Source organism: Mesitornis unicolor, unplaced genomic scaffold (genome assembly GCF_000695765.1).
Source record: "Mesitornis unicolor isolate BGI_N332 unplaced genomic scaffold, ASM69576v1 scaffold2054, whole genome shotgun sequence".
NCBI lineage: Eukaryota > Metazoa > Chordata > Aves > Mesitornithiformes > Mesitornithidae > Mesitornis > Mesitornis unicolor.
The window spans coordinates 1,475-21,384 of record NW_010179211.1 but is presented as its reverse complement, the minus strand read 5'-3'; the positions used below and the strand labels follow the sequence as shown (position 1 = coordinate 21,384).

The following is a 19,910-nucleotide window of genomic DNA, read 5'->3' as shown; positions in this document are numbered from 1 at the left end:
ATGGTTCGTAGCAGAGACTGGGGCAGTGCATTAGTTATAATGCTGCTGAAAAGAGCAAAGATTTCCTAAGGTCATAGCATGGCGTCCTTTGCCTTGTAAGCATGAGAGCTGCTCAGTGTGCTTTGCACGTCTGCAGTATTTAATATCTGGGCGATGCTCAGTCTGGGCATTCTGCCACAGCAGGAGGCCCTACAAAAACCTTTTTTGGACCTCCTCATCACTACCTGCTGATTTACAGCCCTTTCTGGGTCGCCCTTTGCTGCAGGGGCTGGGCCTCGGCAGCAGCAGAGGCAGTGCAGGCAGGCAGCTCTCGACAGCGCCGGACAGCAGGCAACCCTTGCAGTTTATCTATGCCCAGCTTCTGGATGTGCTTGCATCCCAACACCAGTTTTGGCAGGCCTGGGGTACCTGGAGCTGCCACTTATGCTGCAGTTTTTTGTTCCTGACTCATGGACTAGGGACACTTTGAACCATGTTGATTGTGTGAACCAAGCTGTGTCAGCTCTAACGCCACATCTCCCCAGTTGCTGCATTTTCCAGGCATCGTTTATATAACTCTTCCAAAAATTCAGCAATTTTTCTGCTAACCACAGCAGTCAATGCTCTTGCCCAGCAACTGTGTTACATACCTTTGCTGATTACCCACCTTTCAGCCTCTCAGATGCACCATCCATTCTTGTTCTGCAGCAGCTCCAGCTGAATAAAGAGTTCATTTTCTTGGTGAAGAGCATAAGAAGAGTGGGAACCGACATTAAAGACCATCTCTTCTGTGAAACCAGGAGTTTTGTTTGTTGCAGCTCCTGACATGCTGCATGGCACCCCCACACTGGAAACTACTGTGCTTTCACAGCACTCTTCCTACAGCCTCCTTTCCTAATGTTTATCTCCCCCTCAAATACCTAGAGAAAATAACTCTTAAAAAGAGAAAGCGCCTTGTGCTGGGTCCACTTGAAGTGGATGTGTTGGTGTGCACACAGGATAATTTCTTTGGCTCTACCCCAGATGGAGAGTTTCACTATGACTTTTGACAATCTTTCAGCAGGGTCTCAAAGTCCAACAAAGTGGCTGTGTGAAAAGCCATGGGAAGCTGAGCTCCAGGGACAGAGACCACTTTTCAAGCTCATGTTGCTGCTCCTTGGTACATAGCTGCTTTGGTACATAGCTGATCTGAATGAGCAACCTCCACGGAAAAGATGAAATTTGAGGACCTCCTGTTGGAAATTGGTGGCTTTGGCAGATTCCAGATTTTTATTTTGTTCATCCTCTGCCTTCCAAGAGTCAACCTTCCCATGCATTTCCTGCTGCACAACTTTCTTGCTGCTACCCCCTCTCATCACTGCGCAATTCCACACCAGCAGGCATTTGTGAACCTCACCACGGAGGAAGTTCTGCTCATCAGCATCCCCCGGGATCCTGACGGCACCTTCAGGTCCTGTGAGATGTTCTCCCAGCCACAGTTTCAGCTGCTGCTCAATTCCTCTCTGCAACCAGAAAACAACTCCATCATCCAGCAGTGCCAGTACGGATGGGTCTATGACCACTCGCAGTTCACCTCCACCATCTCCACCCAGGTAATACCTTGCCTGTGACTCAGCCAAAAATGAGATTTGTGTTTTGAGCAGCAGATGGAGAAGTGTTCATTGGGTGCACAGGGTCAAAGGGGAATCTTTGCATTGTAACCAGTAAAAATGACTTGTTTAGAGAAGATTTCCTGAGATGGGGAAGCTCAGAGTTAGAAGCCAACATTTTAAAATTATAATTACAAGCATCTTGCTTAGATTGATAGTTAAAAGACATTTCTGATAATACGCATCCTAATTTCTCCAGGTGATTGAGAGATTGGAGGGTAGGGGGCGGGGAATACACACATATAGGATTTTATCTGCTTGAGTCAATGGCATTTGCACAGAATTACACCTCGTCAGGACTTCGTATGAACCCATGACTGACTTTCTTGATTTTCCAAATATTTTGTAATTTCTACTCCCTTCACCCCTCCTCACTGATCTCTGGCTTTCCCCTCTTCTCTCCAAGATCGTGCTCCCTCTCTTCTCTTACCACCAGTGTCTCTTGCTGTCAAGCCAAAGGTGCTCTCCAAGGACCCCCTGCTAAGATGCAGCATGCTGGCCAGCCAAAACCTTGACCCTGCCCAAGATCCCTTCCCATCAAACATTAACCACTTGCCTTCTGAAATGCTTTGCTAAGGTCTAAAAGTGATACCTCAGGGTATTAATGCTTTACCTTCCTTGAAAGGTGGCCCAAAGCACAGGAGGTCTTAGGGAAGGGTTTGGTCAGACAAGAGGGGCATAGTTGGGTTTGAAATGGTAGCAGCCAACTGTCTCAGTGAGAGCAGGACCAAGGTTTAACCTGGAGCTGGTGCCTCCTCCCCACCACCCAACCACCCCTGGTTTTGGCAAGCACAGAGGTAAGGGTCAGACGTGCACCTGCTCTGTACCTGGTTTCTGCACTGTTTCAGGCAGAAACATTGGTGCAGCATCAATAAGGAGCATGGAGCCTCATGGTGCTGCACCCATGGCACAGTGGCATCAGGACATGTTCAAGGGCCCGGGGCTTTCTCCAGAGCCTTTTGCTCTTGCAGCAGGAAAGGTTGCGCAAGGTCTGTCTGGCCTGGTCAGAGAGGCTGCAAGGCTGGGTTGATGATTAAATTAAATTTTGCCAAGTTTGCACATACAGAAAATTAACTCTGCAGCTGGGGCACAGCATTCTGTAACGATTAGCGACATTTGCACCTCCAGGAAAGTAAAACAATGCTCATTAACTTAATTAGGAAGAAAGTCTAGACCAACTTCATAGTAAGTTAGCATCAGGAGCAAGTATTTGGTCCAACTCCCTCTCTGCCCTCCTTCCTGCCTGGACAGAAAACTTCCAAGGAAGATTTCAAAGCTCAAAAGCAACAGTGACTGGATATCGACATGATATTCCCTAACAAAAGCTGAGGCCCATCTTATGCTCACTGCAGCCCAGCACCCTGCAAACACCTATCTCACCAGAGCAACCCCTGGAGCAGGACAGAAGGAGATAGGGGAGACGTGCACCCCAGCAGGCTAAGAGCAGCAGGTTGAGGGGCCAGGAGAGGAAAAAGGGGATCTCTCCATGGTAACTGGTACCCAGGAAAGCTTTCTGGTGCCCAACAGGTCTCCATAGAGAGGCTGTCATAGTGGGGATAGATAACTGGGAGGCCTCTGAGTTTTGTAAGACTTTACAGCTTTACATTTTTCAGGACCCTGGCACGGTCCTTTGTGTGGTTTAGTGCAGGATTCTACCCCTCCATCAGATTTGGACGATATAAATTGCAAGACACGAAGGGATGTGAAAAGGTAACTGGGCACTAAGTGTCGTTTTGGCCTTGTGTTTCAGTGGGACCTTGTGTGTGAGCAGCGTGGACTGAACCAGGCAACTGCAACCTTCTTCTTCATTGGTGTGACCATGGGGGCTGTGGTATTTGGATACCTTTCAGACAGGTTTGACCCCTTTCAGGCTGTTCCTCCAGGGCTTCAGTCTCTGATGAGAGCTTCAAAACCTGAGACCTGCAAAAGGCAATCGGAGGAACAGAGAAAGAAGAAAACCAGGGAGAATCCAGCCTCTCACATGAAAATTGGATTAAAGTCATGCTGGGAAGCAATGCAGGGGCTAAATGCTCCATTGATCATTAGCAGCTCAGCAGAGGAGCAGCTCTGGCCTTGATTAGGAGTGAGATGCACTGCAGCAATGACCACAGCACTGTGGTCAGCATTGCTGCAGGAACACTAAAAACTGAAAAAACCCACTGTCTGTGAGACCGATTTCAGAAAAGACAACAGTTTGAAAAAGGAGAAAGCTGTCTAAAACAAAATGAAAACAAAAGGCTAAAAGAGTTAACTCCTTGCAAGTTACATGAAAATTGGTTAAGGACACCCCAGTGAAGGGCTCAGAGCAAATGCATGCCATAGCTGAATAAAAAAAAAATCTCCAGAAAGCAAAAAGTGCATCTATCATTACTAGAGAAGAAGGGTAAAGGAGGTTATCAGAAGCAGGGAGGCATTCCTCAAGTAAGAGCTGAGACAATGAGAAAAACAGGAACAAATCTGCTCTGTCTGGCTAAATGTTTGAATGTGATAGTGTAAACCAGAAAAAAATCAGAGTAATAACCTAGAAAGGGCGTCAATTAAGAAATTAAATATTTTACAAACAGCATATCCAGGAAACCTAACAGAGAATGCGTAGTGCAGGCATGCAGTCAGGATGTGCTATTCACTGTACCCTGTTCATTATTTAATGTCTGAGTTTCCTATGCAGGAAACTGCCTCCCAATTTCCTTCCCCTGGGAGCAAACAAGCATCAGTGTATGGCAAGCTGCAAAATCACTGCATAGCAGAAGGGAGTTGGCTTCACAGCATGAAGCACCCAGAGGCCTACTGGGCATTTTTATATCCATATCTTTGCATATTTCAGTATACTTCTACAAGGACCCAAGACACCTGGCTGAGCTTCAAGCTGTGTGCCTTGGCTTTGTATCTAAAACAGTTTTATAGCACAGTTGGAGAGAAAGGAGTTCAGAATCACAAAAAGGCACACAACAAAGTAAGGCAAAAAGATAAGGTCTCTGCTAGAGTAAAATGAAAAATAATTTGGTTTTCAAATGGGCTGTGAGGGGGGAGAGCCAGTAGAAGATCAAGGCATAAAAGGAGCATCTCAAAATAAAAAGGCTGCAGTGTGAGACATAAATGAGTTGGTGCTCAGAGTGGGAGAAAGTATAGGGGCTGGTGTTGGAGCTATTGTTTACCAGGCAAATTGGTAGAAACTGTTCTGAAAGATTATGTCAGTGGCCACATGGGGGGTTATGACAGACTAGTGAAGAATCAGTGGGGTTTTTGCATAACATTCACCCCTTACAAACACACTGGATTTCTTTGAATGTGCTAACAGACATGTGAAGAGGGGAGATGCTATCTACAGGGATTTCAAGAAGTTTTGTTACCAAAGGCTCCTAAAGAAACTGAGCTGCCCTAGGTTTAGGAAGATCAATGCATGACTAAATAATTGATTAAAAGCTGGGAAGGAGAGGGAAGATGTAAGGGTTCAGTTATGACAATGGAGGGAGACCTGTGGGGACCTGTGCTTGGATTTGTGCGCTTTTCAGCACATTTATTAATTACCTGGAAAAGGAGCGAGTGATGCTGAGTGACCAGGCTGGTAGAGATGAGATCTGAGTGCAGAGAACTGCAGAAGGAGTTTAAAGAGCTCTGCGACTGGATGGGAGTATCAGAAGACGACATTTCAGGGTAGATTAATATAAAATAAAAATAAAAAGAGAAACTATTTTAACTTCTCATTTAAAAATGAGGCCTCTGAGTTGACCATAGCTGCTCAGGAGCAAGACTTTGGGGTTATGACAGACAGCTCTAGGCAAGCATCTACCCGGCAATGAGTAGTGGCTGGGCAAACAAATGGAAAATTAAGAATCATTAGGAAATGAATATGAAAATGAAGATAATATCACTATGTGGTAACAGGTAAATGCACGATGGCCCCACATCTTGAATACTGTGTGCAGTTCTGATTTCCCTTCACCCTCCTTCCCCATCTCTAAAGGATACAGAAGAAACGGAGAAAGTTCAGAGAAGTTCACAACAAAGACCAAGTTATGGCTTGACTTCCAGTTAGGACCAGGACCCTTTGGTCTGCTCAGGTGGTAGCTAAGGGGGGTTTGACAGCCACAGTGCCTGCCCATCACATCAGGGAAGGCTGGCAGCCCATGTAATCACAGTGGGGGCAGCACATCCAGTAAATCTGCAGTAAATTGGGCAGATCTGTTAAACTGCAGGTGTCATGGCCCCCATTTCCCCTAAGACCCCTTAAAAGCTGGTGTCCCATTAGCAACCTTCCTTTTTTCTGACAGAGAAGAGGTCCCACTTCTCTGTGCTAACAGCAATGCAGAGATTTCATCTCAAGTGCTCCAGGGTGAAAACCATCTGGTCCTGGCGCTTTGCTACAGTTCAGGTTCGTTTTCTTCTGAGCCTCTACAGACATTTGGATTTGAGAACATCTCTACTGACAAATTTTACCCTACTAAAGCCTCCAACAACCTTCACTGTGAATATATATATATATACACACACACGCACATATGCAAAAATACATATATATTGTTTCTGTTATTGTCTGCTCTTTTCCAAACACTCCTTTTGAACCTTGTAGTGAATTGGCGGTACGAGGTTTTGGCAGACTTCCAGATTGGGTTATTTATGAAAATTGCTTTTTTATAAATTTTTATGCCTGTGCAGTTTTCTCTTTTCATTGTATTTTCTGCATTTAATCTTTCAGGGGTTGTGCTTTCCCACCTCTCCCTTTGAAGACAATTTTAACAGCATTATTTCTAGCAGCCTTCCTGTAGCCTGCAGTTCAATCCTGCCAGCTTGCCTCTGGCTTCCCTAGCAGGTGGCATGCATTTGCTGAGAGAGCCTAGTAATGGCTCCATAAATAGCTGCCTTGCACCCTGCAGGGAATCTTATGGGCTTATATCATTCTTACTGTATTTTCAAGAAAAATCTTCATTTAAAAAAATGTATCTTCTTTCTTAGGCAGTTACCCCTATTGGAAACCAGATCTGGCTCTGGTGTGTTTCTGGGTGTTTGCTGCTCCGACTCAGGAGCATTACAATGACTTTTGCAAACTGACTCTGCTTAAACTTCAAAGCAGATCCAGCAAAATGCCTTGGGTTAAAGCCACAAGCTGTTTTTTCTCCAGTAGATTCATTAACTAGCTGCTGCATGAAGTCATTTATGATCATTTTTAGGGATACTACTACAGCATTATGTGCCGGCACATCACATTTTCAGTGAGAGAGCAGTGGGAGTGGCTGGTCCCGAGTGGGCCACAGGAGGAGGACGTGCTGAGCCAGGCATGGGGACAGCCACTGGAAGGAGCAGGGTGGGCCAGCAGCATGGGTTTTCAAGCGGACATCACTCCTTTTGAAGGTGGTGTTGAACGGGGAGCCCAATATATTGCTTTGATCAGTGCTGCTCTTTCACTAGAGAGCCTCATGCCCAAAGCTCATGGGGCAGTCTGAATGGGATGGCACCGCTGTGGCACTGGCTGTATCCAGAGCTGTTTCCTCCTCTCTGGGGCATCGCATCTTGTGCTATTTGCAGAGCACCCAATATTTTCATTTTCCTCCTTGAGTCTCTCATTTGCCCCATTTCAAACTCTACTCCCAGGACAGATCTCCAGCCACTGTAACCCACCCTGTCCTCATGGCAGGTTTGGACGGAAAGCCATGCTCCTGCTGTCACTTGTGGGCTCCATCATATTTGGGATGCTGAGCGCCGCCTCTGTCTCCTACAGCATGCTGGTCATCACACGCACTCTCACCGGGGTGGCTCTGAGCGGCGTCTCCCTTATTGTATTGCCTTTGGGTAAGTATTTCGGGGGGTGTGGATGAACGATTGTACAGGGGGACTCTTGACAGGCAGTGGGTAGGTAGGGACTTGTCTACCAGACAGGGCAGAGCTTGTAGGAGCTTGGAAATCATTATGTGTGTAATTTCACTACAGGCAGCCAAAAGAACATCCTTCTTAGAAGGATCCAAGAATTACCATTTTCTGTTAGTTTCATTAAGGCTTTAACAGTTCACTCAAAATATAACAACCATTTATTAAAACTTCTGTTGCAACGTTAACACTTGCAATCCGTGCCACCCAATTCCTATTAAGGATCAACAGTAGTACAATAAAAGCCAGATACCAAAGTACCTGCCCCTTTTCTCCGATACAGAGTTCTCACCCTTCTCGTGGGCTGTTAAGACAATTCAGCAGCGTTGCTGTGTCCTCAGCAGGAGGAGGACAGTGTGTCACTCATGGGGTGTTTCTACTTCCCCGGTCTTGAGTTTGCTCACAGTTTTCATAAGTTCCCAATCTGTATTTTTAGAAAGAGTGAGGGGGAAAGAACCACATTAAAAAAAATACACAGAGCTAGGCAAAATTGAAGCTGAAGAATTTTGGTAGTTGTATAATAAAAATAAATAATAATTTAGGTAATTATATAATGAAAACAAACTCCGAACTCTGGGGTACCAAACAGAGCACTGGATCATTTTGCAGATATAGTCTGGACATACTAGGCAAGGCTCATGGTACCCAAGAGCAAGTTACAGGTGCAGCAAAAATTTCCACAGTTTTTGCAGATATAGTCAAAATCAAGCTAAAATGGCTTCAGTAGTGGAAAAGTCCACAGAAGACCTGACAAATCCCAAGGTCTGCTATGATCTTTCTATTGTTATTAAGGCTAATGCCTGCAAGGCAAAGTAGAGCTTGGGAAGGACATTTCTGATTGTTAGGGGTGATGTCCAGATCTTTGGGAGGAAATTTGGCTTGTGGTTCACACACACACACAAGAAGACCACTATCTGTTCTGGTTTTACATGTGAATTAGTATCTGCTTTGGGTAGATTCCACATGAGCGACAATTCATCTTAACGTATTTCATCTGGAATAATGAGTGGGCAGAAAATTGTGCAGGCAAGATGGTCAGCGTAAAAAAAAAAATTATGAAGAGGACCATTTGAATGCTGTTTAATGGGCTAAAAAAATAACCTAACGTGTTTTTGGTGCTGTTTGTTACTATATGTCCAGTGCTGCTTCTTTTAAGGCTTTATTTTAGTTGCTTACATCTTTGCAAAAGGTTAAGCTTTGTGGATGAACGTTTGAAATGTGCCAGATGTCTTCAGACAGTGAAACCCTCCTGGAGGAGAAGCCTAGGGGCATTACCTCGCTTTGCCCTTATTAAAAAGCCCTCCAGGCCTCCTCCTAGAGAAGTTCTGTGTGTCCCAGCTGAACACTGCCCCTCTCGTGCAGGGATGGAGTGGGTGGACATACAGCACCGCACCTTCTCCGGAATCCTGACCAGCATCTTCTGGAGCATCGGAAACATGTTGCTGGCCATGGTAGCCTACTTGGTGCGGGAATGGCACTGGCTAGTAGTAGCTGTAACAGGACCTTGTCTTCTGAGCATCGTCTGCCTGTGGTGAGTGCAGCACCCTGCAGCTGGGCTGGTGGGGATGGGAGCATGCTCTGGTTTGCCTCTTCTGCTCTGTGAGCCTGGCAAGCGTTGCAACGCTGATCCTAGGAATGGCTCCAGCAACCCAAAGAGGAGCAGGATGTGCCTGTGTCCTGCACTCAGACTGCCCAGACACAGCAGCTCTTGAAAAACAGGGTGGCATGGGTTTTTTCTCTGCTCACTTCTGACAAGACCAGGAGCCAAAGTTGTATCATGGCTTTGGGGACAAGGAGGAGGCAGGACTGGGACTGAGGCCAGGCAGTTCTGGGGGACAGATTGCAGTGCAAAAGAGCAGGATTTGGTCCTGCAAGCAGTCAGACATGGTTCAGAGCAAGCAAAGAGATCCAAACAAAAGGAGGCAGGGCCAGGTCAGATCCTCAGCTTTAATCCCTGGTAGAATCAAGATAAATTCATCCTCTGCCCCCACCTCATTGGGGAGGATGCCTCCAATTTTCCTGTATGAGCCAATGACACCTGCAGGCTTGGTCAGGTGCATTTATCTTTGCATTTCCCATAGCCTTTCTCAGCTGTGTAACCATCCTGATGGGTCAAATACATCTGATCTCTGTGTGCTATTTCCCTCCTGTAGCCTTATTTAAGAAATACCTAGCATCTCTTAAGCCTTAAAATAGGAGATGGTTCATTTAATCAAATAAACTCATTTTCCTTTTTCTTTTTGTCATGTAGTAACACAGCTAGAATACACGATCAATTCACTGGTGACTGTAATGTGAAGTGTATTGGGTCAACTCATTCAACGATTCAAAGCTGTCCTTTGAATAAGCAGCTTCTTTTCCTGGCTGGACAAAAGTCCCATGTTGAAATAAGCAAGCAGGTATTCCCACAGCTGCCCCACTGAAAACATTCAGAAGTGGGTGTCTGGGTCTTCTCCACCTTAGGAGAGTTGTTTAGTTCCTCTTGGACATTGGTGTGGTGCTGGACAACAATGCAGAATCACAGACATGTCTCTCAGAGTGATGGGGAGCTCTAGCTGGAAACCACGCAGAATAAGCTCTGACTGTTAGACACATGGGTCCCAAAATTACGCGCATAATTGCTGAGCAGAAAAAGTGATATCCAAATGCTAAAGTGCCTTTCAGCTGTCATCAAAGAGGCTTCTATAGACTATGGTTTTCTTGTTTAGTGTGTCTGTCCATTGGCATGAAGCAGTAGATTTCATGAAGCTGCAAAATCTTGCAGAAAAATCTCAAGTAATACTTATGAAAAATAGGATATAAACTGATGCTGTTGTTAATCAATGGCTCAAAAAAGATGCATTGTTTTGCTGGTGACAAGGGTTTTCTGACAGAGTAACATCTTATATTTTGCTGATCAAGTCCAACACAACTAAGAAATGTGTTCTGCTGCTTTTTTAGTTTGAGTTGTTTCTCTCTTTCTCTAGGACAATCAACCATTAAAAAACTGAGTCCTGGGAAGTGCTGAAATTCACAGATATATTTGGACCCACCCTTTCCATGACAGCTGATCTTTTTTTCTCTTATGTTAATGTCTTTTATTGAGATTAGTTCTCCAACAAATTATACTGTAGTCTGATCAAAATTCAAGCACCCAAGAGGTCAGTGATTGTTAGATAATGAAAAGTCCCTGGAGTATGGACTCAAAAACTAATTTAGCACATTCTGTAGATATTGTTGACACAATTTCAGAACTCAGTTGAGACATTAGACAATCAAAAGACATAATATTATCCTCTGGAGATGGAGGAAATGAGTGCAAAATGCCATCTTTCACTCTTTATATTTCCCAAGGTTCATTGGGTTATAAGCTTATGGAGTTGAAAACTTTCCAGAAGGCCAGTTCTGCAGATGTTTTGGCTCTACATGTCCTTTTCAACTGCTGCTTGAATAGTGACAGAAGTTGTTCATTATTTTTTGGTAACCTGATTTAGGGCACACGAATCACCAACAGCTTACAGGGAACTGTCTCCAGTGGGAGACTCCAGTGAGAGATTTTTTGACAACTGTGTGACCTCAGTAGACCTCATACCCATATATTTCTTTAAAGTTCTAAGTCTTCCCACTGGCTGCACAGGATGCTCAGCTGCAAGTCTCCATAAGAACAGCAGATTCCGTTTTCTGCTTCTCTTTGGGGACAGATCTGGGTAGCAGAAGGCAGATGTGGGCTGCTCTAGCAGAATGTAGCCACTGTGAGGCATTTCCAATGTGTCAGATCACATGATAAAAATTTCAGCTAGACATACTTCAGTTAGCAGACTGTATTTTTTTAGGGGAAGAAGACCATGTACGTGTAACAAGGTTGTCCTATTACTCCTATTCTCATGCACCACAGTTGTTATTTTTAGCTGAGGTTGAGGTTTCCTAGAGAAGACCCCTTCTCTTTGTCCAGGGCCATGTGCGTGGGGTGGAAAACATGAAATGCCAACAGGAACACTGTCTTGTCTCCTCACACCAGGTGGGTCCCAGAGTCTGCCCGGTGGCTCATAGCCAATGGCAAAGTGAAACAAGCTCACCGACATCTGCTGAGATGTGCAAGAATGAATGGAAGGAAAGACTTCACTGTCTCACCAGAGGTGAGGAACTGAAGATCCAGACACGTGTTCTTCCTCTCCCACCTTCTCTCTCTCTGTTTTACTTCTGTTTGATACCTGAAGCAATGCTCCGCCTGCAGTGTGATCTGTGGGCCACAGTGGTCCACAGGGTGGCATGTTCTATTTTTTTCTCTAGAAAGCAGCTACATCCACTCCTGAAGATAAAGCAGCAGCTCAGCTTCTGTAAGGCAAGAAATCTTCTTCATTAGGTGGAGGAGCATCTTTCCATTCATTACTGCCATGGCAAGAAGCCTCAGTGCACTGGATGTTGGACTAACTATACAGTGAGAGAGAAGTACAGCCTGAAAGAATAAGGCACAGGCACCACTCCCATATCAGAGAGGAGAGAGTGTAGGTGCACGAGCAATTCGTGCAGCTTAATGTTTGCCTTCTTGGTTGCCGTAGTGTTTGCCAAGTGTTGGTACAGTGCTAGCAGAAAGCAGACAAACATAATAGCATGTAGTTAACATATTTTCTCTCATATTGCACTTGAGATACTGCAGATAGTGTTATCCAAAAATGTAAAGGCCAGTCCACCTCAGGTTGTATTTAGCGTACACGTGAAACTGGAAGATTGTCAGCCATAGTGCCCCAGAGGTGAATGTGGGTCTAGAGAACATTTGGCATAATCAGCTTTTTCCCCTGGCTAAAGTGCTGCTCTCGAGTCAGTCATGGCTCTGCCAGCAGTCATAAAGGAATGTGGCAAGGGTGAGACATTGGACAAAGCAGGCATATACCTAGTGCTTTGAATCCATTTTCGCTTGACCCCAGAGGTGTAAAGGATGGAGAAAAGATGCTTAATTAGATGACTGAACAAATAAAGGGGAAGGAGAACCCTAAAAAATAGACAATTATTTTCAACTCCAAATCTCAACGTACGAGGCTGATCAAAATATATTTTTGCATTCAGACTCACAAATGTTGAGACCTTGGTCTGTGATGCTGTGACATGCTGATGGCTCCAGGGGATGGTGATAAGCTCAAGTGATGTCCCAGCTGTAGGGAGGACTCAAGGGCCAGGCAGAAGCTGGTCTCTCCCTTTAGAGAGACACCAGAGCATAGTCAGTGCTCACAACAACTCTTCACAGCCAGGCTTGGGTGGCTGCATGTCTGTCACCTCTGACAAATTTGGTCCACATGATTTGTCTCGACCTTCTCAAGAGCAACAAAGCTCAGCTGTGAAATCCAGTGAGTACGGGAGTTTGTGGTTCATTAAACATCGATCTTTCCTCTAATGTCCATTGGTTTTCCTCTTACCAAGAGAAGAAGATGGGAAATCTCTGGCATCAGCACAGGAGCCTTGTGCTTTGCTGTCACAGTGCAGCTGCTTCTCCCTGTGCACCCAGTGCTCCTGCATCCACACCACTCTCTTACACTGGACAGCATGCTATTTTTAAAAAGCAGTTTCTTAATAACTGTTGAAGAGGTGATTAGCCTTTTTGATTTACAACATAAACATGTTGTTTAATCATGTGAGAAATTATGAATTTACTGGTTGTGGCAGACAGGAACTGAGTGTGACTTTTTCTTGCCTTTAATCAAGCCAGTAGCTCTGACTAAATATATAAATATAACAAGTTATAACCTCTTTCATTCAGCCTTGGCTGACGACTCTGTATTGGAGAGTGCAGTGTTTTGCCAGGAGGGGCGTGGGCTTGCACCCTCACACCATTCCTAGGGATAGGAAGTGTATCTGGGGCTTCCCCACCCTCACAGCCTTGTCACATCGTACTGTGACCACCGTGTCACTATCAGGAAAGGCTTGCAGTTGTGTCACCTTGCGGGATTAATGAGGTTTAAAGGGACATACTTGTTTTTTCTTGTACCTATCCAAACATGCAGGCAACACAGAACTGCCTGATTCCAGTTTGCTTAATGGACTTGACCATGCATCACTGTGTTTTGGTGGCTTATTAAGGTAACTACTGGTTTTCCTTAGTTCAGTAGACTGAACCTTGAAAGATGTATAATCTCTGCATAATTGCAAGGCACATTACTGATGTACTCTAAGGTTTAATAGCATAGCCTTATAGAACCAATTTCCCAGTGTGAAATTCTTTTTTCAGTATGAAAAGCTTTGCCACTCATCCAAAAAATGCGAAGAATAGTATGCAATTAAAAATAAAATCTTAGCTCTTCCCTAGTAAAACATACTATTACTTATAGCTATCCTCCTTCCTTTCCTAACACTTTCTTTCATTTTGTACAATTCTTTTAACCAGAGAGCTCTTTGGGCTGGGATTTCTCTTTTATTGGATATTTCCGCAAGTCCCCAGCCCCCATAACTGTTCAGCACCGTCTTAATTGTAGGTGATGCTGTAGGCCTGCAGATTCCCTCACCCTCTACCCTCCCCAGCCATCCTCTGTAATTTAAGTTTATTGGGGTTCTCACTGTTCTGGCTCTCCCAGTTGTCCTTCCACATGCCAAGGAAACTGGTTAACAATACATACTGGGGAGTGTTTTCCTTGGTGATGTTTCACGTTACCCATTTTAATAGCAAATCATGCAACGCAAATTGAGGACAGACTGCCATCAGGGTAACTTAAAACTAATATTTTAACTCTCACCATTGCAGAAGTAATGAAAGAAGTTATTTATCAGTGCTATAATTCATCCTATGCATTTGGATGAAAAGACTTATTATTTGCTGTGAAAAAGGTTTTTTTTAAAAAAAACAAGGTAATTTTTTTCAAAATAACTTACTTGCCATACTGCAGTATTAACAAAAGTTACCAGAATCAGAGATGGGTGTACAGAAATAAAAGAAAATTATGGGTTAAACAAACCACCATATAATGTGGGAAAGCATCATCAAAGTGCTAAACAGACACTGTGACTGGTTCAGAAAGTCCCTGAATGGCTGGAGGTGGTGACATTTCTGGGGAAATACCTCTACATGTTTGCACAACTCTTCTGTAGGCTCCACTGCAGGGTGCTGTTGGAGACAAGGCAATGGAAAAGATGATCCCCTGGTCCAAGATGCTGAAGGCCTTCTTTATCCACCTAAGCTGTAGGTTCCCTATGTGGCTGGGATTAAGTATTTATGCAAAAGCTTCAACTGAGGCTTTGCTTTCTCTGACAAGGATATTGATTTGAGAACACATCTGACTAGTTAACCAGACTCCCTCCTCAAGGTTTCCCGTGGTTCATAACCTAATCACAAATATAAAGCTTTAATATGTAAGACTTGAGGTTATGTAATTCATAACCTAAAGACAGGTAGATGAGGTGCTTAAAGACATGGTTTAGTAGTAGACAGGTTGTGATTGGATTCTATGGTCTTAAACATCTTTTCCAACCAAATAATTCTATGATTCTAATAAATTTTAACTGTCCTACACTGCATTTGTTGATGGTTTTTGGACATGGCAAAGCATAGCTGTGCTGGAAGGAATTCACCTCTTGTGTCCACATCATCATTGCTGCAGTCTCCTTTACAGTCTCCAACCCAATGAATAGTCGTTGGAGGCTGGCACACAATTCTTCTGACCACATGCAGTCATTGGCTTTAGGATAAAGTGACTCCATCACTTCCACTGGAGATCTTCATTAGATCACAGGGAGCCTGTGGCAACTAGCTCAGGCACAGCTGCATTGCAGACCCGTAGTTGTACGAGTCTCTTGCATCTCAGCCAGAGAGCAGAACTTACCAACTCTCCTGGTACTTACCCCTCACTCAATTGCTAAAAGATTTTGTGAATTCTCTTCTTTACAGGCAGGGCTCACTTCTCAGTGCCTGACTTTTTAATATATTCTGTATTTATATAAACAGATGTATAAATAATCACACTTTATATAAACACATTCATGAGAATAAAGCATGCAGCTCACTGGCAACCACATAGGGAAGAGAGTGGAACTGGCCAAGACTGACTTTGCTAACACTATGGTCTGCCCTTTTTCTGCAACCCTTTCTGCCACATGGAATATGTAGGTAAGAAGGGAAATGGGAAGAAAAAGAGGTCTAAAATGGTAGGCAGTTCATAAAGTTGTAGGAAGACATGCCTCTGACAATGTATGCCTGCAGAAATGTTCTTCAGTGGGAATGCATGGAAAATCCAAGGTGGAGCTGGAGTTGGGAAGGGCAAAGGCTCCAGCCTGTCGAGGATGTCATGTCTGGATGCTAGAAGCACAACAGTTGAGCAATTTCCTTCTTTCCACCTCCCCCAGGCCCTCAGAAGGATGGTGACAGACAAAAAGCCGGGAGGGAGTTACTCCTACATCAGCCTGTTCAGGACACCAGTCCTGCGGAAGATCTCTCTGTGTTCTGGGGCTGTGTGGTAAGCAGTGTCACTTGATGCTGGGGGTTTGTCCTGCAGTTCCCCAGCTGGATTTCCCTAATCCCCATCTCCATGCACTTCTTGCAGGTTTGGTGTTGCCTTCTCTTATTACGGCATGAGCTTGAACCTAACCAGCTTTGGGCTCAACATGTATCTCTCCCAGTTTGTCTTTGGCATCATTGAGATTCCAGCCAAGATGATCATGTACGTCCTGGTGAATCGAGTAGGACGACGGCAGAGTCAGGCATGGTCACTCATCCTGACTGGACTATGCATAGGAGCCAACGTCCTCATCCCAACATGTGAGATGCTCTTCTGCTATATGCAGTTCTTGCTAAAGGGGAGGCTTCCATTCTGTGCAGTGCTAGAGAAGCAGAACCGTAGATCTTGTCCACAGACAACTCTGGGTAGAGATGTCCTCCACCTAAAGGACATCTATGGGACAAGGTGGCTAATGTGGGCTAGCCCTAATATCTGGTGGCAACAGATGGTTTCCAGTCACTGTGAAGTAGCTAGTAAGGGTCCAGTGATGGCAAGGTGAAGTGCCTATATTTATTATAGATATTGTTCAATGGGAAACGCCAGGATCTATCCTTTCATCAGTTCAGCTCCCACTCAGGCTAGTAGTCACCAAAGCTACTGGTCCATACTTTGGAGACAGCAGCCCCAGGGCTATGAAGCTTCCTATTTTGTCTGTAGGAGCATTGTACCTTATTCATTCTTGTCCCTGAGGCCACGAGAAGCTTCTATTCTCAAGGCTGCTTTTTGACTGTTGTCATAAATGTCTTCTCTTTCCTCCTAGCCTTCACCTCCTTGCGCTCTGTAGTAGCCATTATGGGCAAAGGTTTCTCAGAAGCTGCATTCACTACCATCTTCTTGTACACCTCTGAGCTCTACCCCACCGTACTGAGGTAAGAGATGCCACTTGCTCAAGTCCACAACCAGAGCCTTGGTGGGATGTCCCGCTCAGGTCTTTGATGTCAGCACAGTAGGATGTGCTGTTGGCTAGACTGCAGGACTGATGCCTTGCCTCTAGAAGCAGCAGGTTCTAGACATTACAAACACTCACAAGAAAGGGGCAGAAAGCCACCCTTTTTTTTCACCTGGATTACGTGTGGTTAGGTTATGCTGATAGGGAGATGTACTGAAAGGTGAGGAGTATTCTGAGTGGGAAGATTTTTGAACTCCATGAGGCATCTGTGTTAAGTAAAGCCTTAGTTCCCGGTGATAATCTGCCAACAACTGTTAAAAGACCCCAAAAGTAACCATTTGAAATATCAAGTTTTATAAGGAACACATGCTACCGCATTTGACAGTCTTCTGGACATCAGGTGATATTAATGCAGGGATTGGCCTTTCAAGATGGGGCTCTGAGCAACCTGATCTAGTAACATTGCTCCTGCTCACTGCAGGGCAGTTGGACTGGATGATCTTTAAAGGTCCCTTTCAACTCAATACATTCTATTATTCTATGAAAAAGAGACTTTATTTGAAATTCCTGGGTAATGGTAACATAAAACCAGGTTTAGCATCAGCATAGTCTGGGATATAGCTGGGACTGGTGGAGGGAATCACCTCACTGGTTTCTTAGTGAAAGTCTGAAAAAAACCTTAAGGGTCACAGCAGGCCTTGTGGTTTTCTTCACTTCTGTCCCTCCTGGACCAGAGTACTCTTCTCTGCCATTCACTCCTTGAACTTTCACTGGCCTGTTGCATGTGGGGAATGATGCATTTTTAAACCAAAGTGGGCATGCTGATCTGCTGCTTTTCTTCTCAGATTGGTTTGTATTTTTATGTGCTCAAAGACATTGACAGATAAAGACAAAAATGTTGGTTCCTTCTGCAGTACTTACTCTGTGTGTGCACAAGTAGGTCCTGGGATCTGTGCTGTCAGTGTGAAATGCTACCCATGCCCTGAAAAATCAGTAAGTGGAAGAGGTCCCAGGTCTTACTTTTGGCCTCCTCGCCAAGCTCCTATGAGCTCTGCAGAACCAAAGGTCCTCACGGGTATCTGTAGTACATGCCACCTGCCTGGGAGAAGGAGGGACTTAGGTTTACTCTCAGCAGATGGGAGGACTCACTAGGGGATGGGCAGAAAATGCACTTGGGGTTTTAGACATTTAAAGTGGAAACAATTTTAGAGCAGATATTTTTAGTGCAGAACTGCAGCTTTCTCATAGTAGACATAAGTCTATTTCTCACAGCAGCTACAGTTGCCCTCTGGGAAATATTATCATATGAATGAAGATATGAAGAAAGAAAAAAAACACCTAAGAAAAACCTAACAGAGGAAAAAACTGAGGGGAAAAAAGCCTTGGCACCTATAGAAAAACAGGGGGAAGGGGCAGAGTGTCTACACTTATTTCCAAGGTCTGATGTGAAAGAAGTTCCCATCTCTTTCTGTGGTGGTCTGCACCACCACGGTGCCCTGTCCTTCCAGGCAGAACGGGATGGGGTATACCTCCTTCGTGGCACGCCTCGGCGGGTCTCTGGCCCCGCTTGTGTTTCTGCTGGATGAGGTGTGGAGGTCTCTGCCTGAGGTGACGTACTGTGGTGTGGCAGTGTGCTGCGGCTTGGTGGCCTTCCTGCTCCCAGAGACGCTCAACGTGCGCCTGCCTGAGGGCATTGAGGATGTTGAGAAGACACAGTGAGTCCACTCCATCCTACCCTGCATATGGCATCTGCAGGGAGAGGCGAGGGACATCTCGCCTGTGGGTGGCAGTGGGTGACGGGACAGCCTGGCAGAGACTGGGACTGTCAGACTTCCTGCTCTTCTGTCCATCAGCCCAAACGTGTCCTCTTCTCTTCCAGAGTGAAAGGGCCACCACCAGTCAGTGCTCCTGAGGGCACACCACTGCGGCCTCTGCTGAAGTGAGGGCCTCCACGGGGGACACACTAACGGAGGGCTGCAAAACTGAGCCGCGCTCTGACCCATCAATAAAAGAGCCTTTACCGTTCTCTCAGTCCCTCTCTGCAGGGAAGCAGGGCTGAGGACACTGGAGGATCATGAATCCAGACGGAGGGGGCTGACCCACTCTGTGGTGTGGCCAGGAGCACAAACACAGAGCTCTAACAGGGTGTGAACATAAAGGCACCCTGTGCTAGGCTCTTCCAGCCCGTTGGACTAGCAGCTCCTCTCAGATCACTGTGTCATACAAGACCAAATAATCTCAAATAAATCCACCTGAATGGTGGATAAACCATAAACTGTAGCTATAAATATTTATTGAATTTTGAAATGGTCTGGACGTGTTTCACACTGATACCCAAAGCCAGCAAAAAGCAAGTGCAGGAATCAGGCAACTGCAAGCATTTGTCCCACATATGCAAAGGAGAAAAAAAAGCTTTTGCAAGTTATTTAAATCTAGCGTGTATGTGATACCTATCCTTTAAGCTAAAAAACACACAAACAAAACCAAAACAAAACAAAAAACCCCACAACCTCCAAACAACTCAAACCTCACTACAGGAACTTACACATGAAATATTGAATAATTCATCATCGGACTTCATTCTGCTTGCTGGCCTAACACATTGATCTTAAATTTATAGAATCCCTTTGTCCCTTGCACGCACTTCTGCAAACAACAGAGATGAGCCACCAAATTATTTATAAATTTGGAACCCTGTCAAACTCTACTTTCCTCAAGTAGGAAGATGGAATGGCCTCAGCAGCTGAGCCCCAGGTGCACCGTGATCTGTGGGGCTGTGAGGTGTCTTGAGTGAAGCCACACACAGCCTTTTGAGGGTAACACTAAGGGAGGGTGGGTCTGACAGCTGGTGGACGAGTCCATCCCATCCCAGGTCCAAGAGTGCCTCCTAGTAGAAATAAGCTGCCTGACAAAATTTTATACATCACCTTTATTTGCTTGAAGGCAACAAAAGGAAAGCAAACTCCTCAGAATCACCCTAAGGCTGAGACAGCTTTGTGTATTATTTCTGTCTTAAAGATTCAGTCAAACAACCTGACAAAGACCTGGGAGAAAAGCATCTTCCTGTGCCCCACT

General features: G+C 45.0%; 1 protein-coding gene across 1 annotated transcript; it reads left to right on the top strand.

Moving 5' to 3' along the window:
* The first annotated feature begins 1,097 nt into the window (after positions 1-1,097).
* SLC22A7 (solute carrier family 22 (organic anion transporter), member 7) lies at positions 1,098-18,778 on the top strand. The gene is made up of 10 exons (XM_010182673.1): positions 1,098-1,571; positions 3,379-3,482; positions 7,261-7,415; positions 8,853-9,021; positions 11,488-11,605; positions 15,795-15,904; positions 15,992-16,206; positions 16,707-16,815; positions 18,344-18,550; positions 18,715-18,778. Exons 1-10 carry the CDS (start codon positions 1,194-1,196, stop codon positions 18,776-18,778), a joined length of 1,629 nt encoding a protein of 542 aa, XP_010180975.1. The 5' UTR covers positions 1,098-1,193.
* The last annotated feature ends 1,132 nt before the right edge of the window (positions 18,779-19,910 follow it).

Excerpts from the sequence above, each read along its gene's own strand:
- SLC22A7 (XM_010182673.1), top strand. The coding sequence starts at position 1,194 with ATGAAATTTGAGGACCTCCTGTTGGAAATTGGTGGCTTTGGCAGATTC. Across the intron at positions 7,416-8,852 it reads CCTTATTGTATTGCCTTTGG|GGATGGAGTGGGTGGACATA; the intron begins GTAAGTATTTCG and ends CCTCTCGTGCAG. Across the intron at positions 9,022-11,487 it reads CTGAGCATCGTCTGCCTGTG|GTGGGTCCCAGAGTCTGCCC; the intron begins GTGAGTGCAGCA and ends TCCTCACACCAG.